The sequence below is a fragment of the Temnothorax longispinosus genome, unplaced genomic scaffold, assembly GCF_030848805.1.
Source record: "Temnothorax longispinosus isolate EJ_2023e unplaced genomic scaffold, Tlon_JGU_v1 HiC_scaffold_53, whole genome shotgun sequence".
In the NCBI taxonomy this organism is placed as follows: Eukaryota; Metazoa; Arthropoda; class Insecta; order Hymenoptera; family Formicidae; genus Temnothorax; species Temnothorax longispinosus.
In genome coordinates, this window is record NW_027270374.1 from 57,960 (window position 1) to 67,659 (window position 9,700).

General features: G+C 45.5%; 1 protein-coding gene across 1 annotated transcript; it reads right to left on the reverse strand.

The window, feature by feature from the left end:
* Window positions 1-4,284: 4,284 nt before the first annotated feature.
* Window positions 4,285-5,367, reverse strand: LOC139824723 (uncharacterized). Its single transcript, XM_071797267.1, has one exon. It carries the CDS (start codon window positions 5,250-5,252, stop codon window positions 4,470-4,472), a length of 783 nt encoding a protein of 260 aa, XP_071653368.1. The 5' UTR covers window positions 5,253-5,367; the 3' UTR covers window positions 4,285-4,469.
* Between the last annotated feature and the right edge of the window lie 4,333 nt (window positions 5,368-9,700).

Below are 9,700 nucleotides of genomic sequence, written 5' to 3' on the forward strand. Positions count from 1 at the left end.
TGTCGTGCTCGCGACACGCCGCGTCCAATGGATTAATACCTTGATCGCCTCTCGCCAATCGTTCTTGTAAACGAGTTTCCGGACCGCAAAATTGATAGCTGGGAATGTGTAATTCGAACGGAAGTGCGTTTATCGCGCGATTTAACAGGCCTCCACCATTTTTTTTCGTTGACATTTGCCGCAATCCTTTATCATTGGCGCGGGACCGTCGATGTGCGTTCGCTGCCACGGTTGATTGTAATGTTCGTAACAGCGACGATATGCTTGAACCTCCAAATCCGCCTTTGTTCCGGAAGCTTGTCCCACACGTAGTGGACGTGATCGCCGCACGTTTGCAACAGAACGGCTTTCGGCACAAATTGCAGCTGTTCGGCGCTCAAACCGCGAATATCGGAAGGTCTCGACAGTAGGACGAACATCTTTGCTACTGAGCGATTCGCGGTTCCGCTCGCCTATAAATAGGCGTTCGAGTCAGCCAGAGAGTCGGCAGTGTGGAAAGAAATGAGATTCGTGCGACAACCGTTGGCGATTCGCGTGACCAATTGCGACGACAGATTACGGTCGATGGGGGGCAACGTGGAGAAACGCAAGCACGGTACGATGTTACCGACTACTATACGCGCGATCATTTGCGGTCCCTCGAATTGCGGTAAAACCAACGTCTTGATAAACTTGCTGGAAAGTCCGCACGGCGTACGTTTCGAAAACGTGTACGTATACTCGAAATCGTTGCAACAGCCGAAATATCGATATTTGGAGAATTTGTTGACATCAATCGAAGAAATCGGCTACTTTACGTTCTCCAATAACAGTGACGTCATTCCACCGAGTAACGCGCGTCCAAACTCGATCTTCGTCTTCGATGACGTGGCGTGCGATAAGCAAGACGCGGTGAGAGAGTATTTCTCAATGGGTAGGCACTCGAGCGTTGACTCCTTCTATCTCTGTCAGACGTACGCGAGAATACCTAAACATCTGATACGCGACAACGCGAATCTGCTGATCCTGTTCAAACAGGATGGTACCAATTTGAAACACGTCTACAGCGATCACGTAAATACCAACATGCCGTACGACGAATTTTGCTCATTGTGCCACGATTGTTGGCCACAAAAGTACGGATTTGTAGTGATAGACAAGGACAGCGCGCTTTTGAACGGTCGATACAGAAAAGGATTTAACGTGTTCGCGATACCGCAAAAACGATCAGTCGTTGCCGATACTTCTTCGGAAGTGAAACGTTAGCGTTACAGAGAGAGATCGACATTCTGCTTTTTTCCGCGATGGCCGATCGACGGGAGCGAGAATATTCGCGAACGCGAGAAAGTCGTAAAAGAGATTGCGAAGACGAGTGATTCGATTCGCAAAAAACTTCGCGTTTTGAAGACCGGTAAGATCGAGAAGGACATTGAGTTGGACACGCACTTTAAACCTCTCATCGGGCCGTTGAAAAAGATCGTTGACAAGGCCGTTGACAACGAGTGCTCATAAATTCAAACACGATCCTAACAAGCGACTAAAGGGCAACGTGGGATACAAGTATACACAGGTAATCGCACCGTTGATGTCGACCGGATCCAAGAAGAAAAAATCCGGAAAGGGATTATCTATGCCTCGCGCGATAACGCTTGATCGCGGTGAAAAAAGAGGAGCCGACGGAGAGCGACGCTGACGCGAAAATCGAACCGCTATCCGTTCAACAGCGCGGGGTGGAGGAGGAGGATGCTACACCGAAGAGAAAGAAGAAACGATTAGACTCCTGGTCGGATCTTTCATTGACACCGCGTAAATCTAATCAATCGACAGTACTACCGATAACCTCTACACCGATAACCTCTACACCGACGCAAACCGTGCAACGTACAAGTCCCGAATTTCTTGAAACCGCGAATGTTTTCGAAACCACGGACGACTCGATCAGGAAAACCGTTGAAAACGTCGGAGGGTCGACAATGGTTTATAGAATCGTTGGAAGATCACTTGGGTCCACTGAGCCGAATTTACATCGCGTCTGTTTTGGGCGCCTATCCAACGATGGACATAGCGTACGGCATTTATCTCGGCAATAATGAATTGATGCTCGGTAATAAACGTTTTGACGTGGACAAAGCAAATAACATTTATATCGACGGCGTACGATACGCCGGCACACCCGGTATTTACGAATTAATCTTCAAGAAAATACCCGATTACGATATCTACACGGAGGACGATATGCAAAAGTACAGGAGCATACTGTTGGCAACGAGTGCTCATAAATTCAAACACGATCCTAACAAGCGACTAAAGGGCAACGTGGGATACAAGTATACACAGGTAATCGCACCGTTGATGTCGACCGGATCCAAGAAGAAAAAATCCGGAAAGGGATTATCCATGCCTCGCGCGATGACGCTAACCGACAATAAGATTGACTACGTGCATTGGGACGACCCCAACGAACTGGTGGATCGTCTGCGATTGCTCGACGCTTCGCGCCACGCCGGCAACAATGCCCACGACAACGAGATCATGTCGATTATCGAGGAACTTTGCGAAGCCGGGCTTATTATAAATTAAACCATGCGACGGCGATCCGTTCAATCAGCGTCGAAATGCCGATCAACAAATTTGGATTGTTCGAGCACAGCGGAGACGCAACGAATGCCATTTCGTACCATCGGTGGAGCGGATTAATCAGAAATTTCGTGCGCAATAACGCTCTGTGCCGCGCCGCCACGGACTTTGACGCAAAGTCGCGCAAGATTCGTCGCGTAGCGCAACCTGAGACTGACGGTGACGCGGTTAACAAACTGTACGTTGATCAATTCTTTAAAATGTTGAGCAATCAACGAAAAGAATCAGACGAGAAGCTGACTGCGTTCGAGAAGGATCTGCAAGCGTTACGGACTGCGATAAACAAGCTTTGACGTGCGAATATCGTTGAATCAGACGCGACAACCAACAACAATAACAATGGACAAACGGTACAGCAGAAACGATTATCGAAAGGCGACGAGTGAAGAAAAGCAACGGTTGATTAACGACGGCGAGGAACAGCAACGAACGATTCGAGAACGGTTGTCGGACGGCTGCCAAACGGTTCGAGAACGGTTGTCAGACGGTTGTCGAACGGTTCAAAAACAGGTTAAAAACGATTACGAGCGGTTTAGAAACAGCTGCGAACTACGCGGAGACAGGAAAGGCTACAAACGACTAGAGAACGTCGACGACGACGACGACGAATGGAAATAACAAACGGCTAACGAGCAGTTATAAACGACAACAAAAAAAACATGACATCGCTAAAATCCGACGGACGTAAAAATATCAAGAAGCAACGACTCGTCGAGGAACTGCACGCTCCGGCGAGAAGAAATTTTCCCCAAAGACACGTCATAGTGCGAGGGTACGATGACCTGTGGCAGGTTGACATCGTCGAGATGCGTCCGTACTCACGTTTCAACGGAGGCTACCACTACATACTTACCGTCATCGATGTGTTGAGCAAGCACGCGTGGGCCGCGCCACTCAAGGGTAAAGGCGGAAGCGAAACAGCTAACGCTGTCGCAGAGATCATTCGACACAGCGGGAGGTGCCCTAGTAACCTACAAACCGATATGAGGAAGGAATTTTACAACGCCGACGTGCAACGTCTCGTGAAGGAACATGGCATCAATCATTATTCCACATATTCGGTATTGAAGGCATCGGTCGTCGAACGATTCAATCGCACGCTCAAGAACGACATGTGGAAGATGTTTACGCTCAATGGAAATTACAAGTGGGTCGACGCCTTGCCGCGACTCGTATCGGATTATAACGCGCGCAAGCTTCGAACCATCGGCATGCGACCCGTCGACGTTACCCCCGCGATCGCTGAAAAACTCTTGGCTACCGTATACAGCGCGATAAAAATCGCGGGTCCGGCAAAATTCAAAGCGGGCGACTCGGTACGCGTCAGCAAATACAAGACGATTTTCGAGAAGGGTTACACACCGAATTGGACCACCGAGGTGTTTAAGATCGTTAAAGTGCAGCGTACCAATCCCGTAACCTATCTACTCGAGGACTATCGTGGAAAATCCGTCTCTGGAGGGTTCTACGAACACGAGTTGCATCGCGCGACTTATCCGGACGTGTATCTCGTGGAGAAAGTACTGCGCAGGAGGGGCGACGAGGTTTACGTTAAATGGCTGGGATTCGATGGCTCGCACAACTCATGGATATCCAATAATGTTATTTAATTTTGTGCAAACTTTTTTTTATTCATAACATAAAAATATGCAATATGTAATACATGTAAATGTTTGAAATACACATATGTGTGCAATATATTTATTTATTAATTAATATTCTTTCCAATACTGTAATATAATACTCACAATACGTTACTACATATAATATAATTCATACGTTATACTATACTATACATACGTTATACTATACATATGTTATACAATACATACGTTATACATTTTATACACACGTTACAAAGGTATTTGATAATGTCCCCACGGTAACGTATCGGTCGAATTAGGTATAATGTATCGCTTGTCGTCGTACGGACTCAGAGCGATTTTTGTTTCGGACACGGTGTACACCTTGTGTTTTTCGGACCTTATGCAAGCCTGCCGTCGCTTCATTTCAATTTCGTCTCGCAGACACTTCGTGTAATCGTCGAACGTTATCGACCTGGCTACGACGTTGCTCTTAACACCTTTCGCTTTTTTACAGTCTTTCTTACCGTCCACTCGCAAGGCATACATCTTCGCCCTGAGTCCGACGAATTCGGTCATAATCGCACCGTTGTTTTCATTTTTCATCAAGCTCGGAATTTTTTTATTGGCGAGTGGGATACCGTACGCGTTGTTGATCGCGTAATCGCTCGTGTCGAATTTAGCGATATCGCGTTTCATGTTCATGTACACATCATCGCATTCTATGTGATATATCAGACTGTCCGTATCGGTGTACATAATTCTACACTTGTCGCGATACAGGGGAGACATGTACTCGTGATGAAATTCGTACAAACAGACTTTCGATATGTCGAGAATGCACATGCCGACGTAAATGGGTTTGTCAAATTTAACCTCGAGTTTTCGCAGTTCAACGGCTATCAGATTTTCCGAAAAAACGCTCCTGCTGTGAAAATTTGGTTTCGAGATCAGTGCCTCCGCGCCGTATCTACCTTTCCACTTTGATAATAATTTTACATCAACGTGATTTCGAACGTTCTCCATCGTTTTCCCGAAAACCGCGTTGTTCATCAATTTATACAGATTTTTCTCAAAATCGTTTTTGGCCAGTGTTCTAAATTTTGTATTAAGTTCGATGTAATTGCGGAGCCATGGAGACTGAGCGAATTGTAATACGCGATGAATTTTTGTGATGCGAAGACCGTGGCGCGTGCATTGCTGTAGGTTGCCGTAGTGTATGACATAACGCTTCTTATCGTGCAGCGTGGCGAGAAGTTTGTCCTGCCGTTTTCCGGGTGGTTTATCGCGCGTCGGGACAGAACGGTAGGTCGGCGTGCGCGTCGTGTTTATTCTGCGGATACTCTAGATCGACTTCGAGAATGTAACCCGTGGGCGAATCCACAGCAATCGCGCTAAACTCGAAATTCGAGACGTCTTCGACACATCGAAAATCTGCATAAGGCAATGGTTGGCACATTGCCCAGCCGTATGAGTTGTTTACGTCGAAATACATCAGGTACGACGATGGTTTCGATGTATCATAAGATTGCATGTACCTGTTATTGGCCAGCGCGTATCTGTTTGAACATTGACTCAAACCGCCGCGAATACCGCGTTCGATGAACATGACCATGTCAATGTCCGTGAGCAGTTCGAAATTGATACCCGCTTCAACATAGCGTCCCACGTAAACCCCGGTAGAGTGTAATAATACGCCGGATCGAGTCCATAACTCGCGACGCAGCTATCGCGAAAATTTTCAAAAATATCGGTCAACAGCAAGACATCGATCTTTAGATACAGATCGCTGCGTAGTCACCGAGCGTTCGAATGGAGAACCGCTGCCAGACGTTGACGGCGTGCGCGTAATCGCACTCGGATACGGTGTCGCCTGTCAATGAACTGTAAAACGAGTCGCGCGATGGTAAACACGTATCCTCCAACTTTTCGACGCAGTCAATGTACTCGTACGGAAAGACACCTTTTCGCGTCAATAATTCGAAATCTTGGTCGGATAACGCGGAAAATTTTGAACGTATAATTTTTAACTTATTCTTATCGAGGAAGGATGCTAATTTTTCGAGACTCGTGCTAAGAAATTTGTACGAGTCGATGAATCTTAATTTGATGCAATTTTGGTTGTCTTTATCTTCAGTGCTTTTAACGTTCTTCGTAAACGAAATGTATTTTTCCTTTGTGATTGAGAGTAAGTCTACATGTCCTTCGTACGCGGTGGCAATTTCTTTTATAATAAAATGAGAATCATAACCCGATAAATTATGAAATACTATGGGAATGAAATGAGAATTTTTATAATTTAAGTTACAATTAGAATGCGCGGGACCTCGATAATTGCCGGTCAAGTAACAGTGATCGCGTACTCGCACGTCGTCTGGCTCGAACGGTTTTTCGTACACGTGACTGTGCGTTGCGCTGTTAAACTTTTTCCACTCGTCTCGCGTGAAATCCACCATGGGTATATTATCGGACAAGATGTTCTTTACGTCGTGTGCTAAACGTCTTAGTTCCTCGGTGAACCACGCGACGCAATCCTTATCGCGACAAAATCGATACGCGGATAACGAGTCGTTGTACGAGCACCGCACGTAATATCCTATACTAAATACCCGATGATGTTGAGACCTGAACGTGGACGTTGTCGGATCCGCATCCGTCTTCTCGAGGGTACATTCCAGGTCGGCGTACACGACATATGGAAGTCGTTCCTCCCTGCTGTGATTCTTGAAACTCAGCCACTTGTCGTCCTCGCTCGGTAGTCGGATGGCACAGTTGTTTATCTCTTGGCAGTCTACACCGTGGGCTTCCAATTTCTCGCTCGAATGAAAATAATGTAAACATCTGCAAAAAAAACACAATTTTGTAAATTTTTATATAACAATAAAATATTTTATAATTTTATTAAAAGGAGTATAGGTACTCACCGATCGCAAAAGTATTTCCGACCATGGTGCATGCTCAATTGCGAGCTCACGAGGCGGGATAGATTTTTTATCCACGCGAAATGTCCCACGTCGTTTAGCGGGTCCTGCACGTACAGCAGATTTACGTGCTTTTCTCTCCTCAGGTCGGTGAGCCGTATCGGGAGAACGGTCGGCGTTTCCTCTCCCTCGATGGTATACACATTGATGGATATATTGTTGTGTTTTTCAAAATTTTTAATTTGTTTCAAAGTCATTGGAAACTCAATGTCTTGTAAATTTAATATATTTTTGTAATCAGCCCATATAGGGTTTTACAATCGGCCCAGTATTGGGCCAGTACTGGGTTGTGGTAGTTTAGGTACTGGCGCTGTACTGGCAACATTACTAGCGCGGTACTGCCGCAGCGCCGGATGATAACTTTGGCCCAATACTGACCGACAGTACTGGCCCAGCCGTTGTCTATTGGTAGTATTGGTACTGTCCCAGTATACTACTATCGGCCCAGTACTGCGCCAGTACTGGTTGCCAGATTCAGACTGGTTGATAATTAATTAAGAAACGAGTTTTGTTATAAAATATATGCGTTTATATATATATATATATATATATATATATATATGTTTTGTTTATTTAATTATTATCAGTCTTCAAAAATAAGGTTACATTAACGTTAACATCAATTCAAAAGTGTGTCACATTTTATTATAAAAGTGGACTCCATGATACAACTGTATAAGTTGTGCAGTTCTGTCATTTATACATCGTTCTTATAGCATCGTTGGTCGAATTTTAAATAGGAGAAACGGATCCTATCAAATGCCATCTATCGGATGATTCGACATTTGCATAGTCATTTGCCAGTGATGGTTCAGTACTGTCTGACAGAATATTGGCCGATGTGCGGGTGCCAACCATTGGCCAAGCGTTGGTTTTCGTCGTAACGCCGGATTATTCTTTATAGGTTATGCACCAGTCATTTGCCAGTGATGGCCCAGTACTGTCTGACAAAATGTCAGGCGATGTGCGGCTGCCAACATTGGCCAAGTGTTGGTTTTATCGTAACGCCGGATTATTCTTTATAGATCAGGTTTTAGGTAGACAGCCAGTGTTGGCCCAGCATTGGCTGACAAAACCTTGGCCGATAATCGAATGCCGTAGCATTGGCCAAGTGTTGGTTGTATTGTAACCTCCGGCGACCTTATATGGGAGGGTACGAGGATTCCCGATATGTATGATCCTTGACAGGATACAGCGCGGCGACCACTGACCACGCAAAGCACGCATTGTCCATAGAATGCACGTTGATCACAGCTTTTTTCAATTTAATTTTTTTCGGTAATTTGATGTAACATCCCGCGCGCAAAGGATTGTACTTGTTCACGTTCACTGTCAAATTGAGTATACGCGACAACGCCCATCCGCTATCGCGTTCCTGGAAATCCTCGAGTTTCGCTAATGTGGGCTCGATAACGTGTAGCTTGTACCACTCACGCAGATCGGACCGTTCGGACGAACAAAAGAGTTCACAGTTACTCGTGTTGAAACTTTTATTGTCACGTTTGTCACCTGTCACAAACTCGCCGTTGAACACGGTGTTTATCTTTACACTTGTGTGTGTTTGCATGACGTTTTGCACATGATCGAGCACGATGACTTCGGCATCTTCGAGAAATTTTCGCGGTTCGATGTAATTGATATTTATCACTGCACCAGTCAATACGAACGCGGCATCAATCTCTCGCCACACGAGTCTTTCCGCGTTTTCGTTACCGCTATTACTACTGCCCGCCGCGTGCTCACCACCACCGATATGTACGAACCGTCTCTGTAATAGAGTCTTCGCACCATCGAGTCGCGCGATTCTTGCCACTAAAGATGACCTGTTTCCGACAGTCGTCTGAGAGTCGTCTGAGAGCCGCGGACGTTTGGAACGACAGTCTTCTTTGAGCTGCTCAATAAACTTCTCGCATCGCTGTTCCCATGCAAGATATTCGTCCAAGGTAGCGATTTGGTTGGATCCTTCCACCAGGTCGCGTTCCGTTTCGTCGAGATGTTCCATGTTTTTATTTTTTAATACTGTCTTTTTTTTTAAATCACGTCACATTCTTCGATGTGCACTTGCACGTGACTCGATCGCACGCTGAACAATATCGTTTGCAATATTGAACGACATAGTGCGCAGACATAAACGGATAAGAAAAGAAGTAGGGGGTATTAAAATGATTAAGCTCCCAATTATCAATATCATTACGGTCACGTTCACAGGTTCTTTAAAGCATCAATAGATGATTAGGAATATTGAGGTCAAGGTACATATACATATGTGCCGAATTGTTCATCACCAATAATTCAACGTACTTCCCAATACCTGTATGAATCTTAATGTACAGTGCTTCACAACCACCATCCTCGATCTTCCGAAAAATTTCAATCGCCCAATAGTGATACTCCCAATAGCGCGGTTTAACGTAATATCGACTAATACCGGCCAACCGAGTTGCTTCGGCATCGCACTCGTCCCGCAGCAGTTGATACACGTTTCGTCTCACGTTAGAGTCCCATTCATAAGGAGGCTCG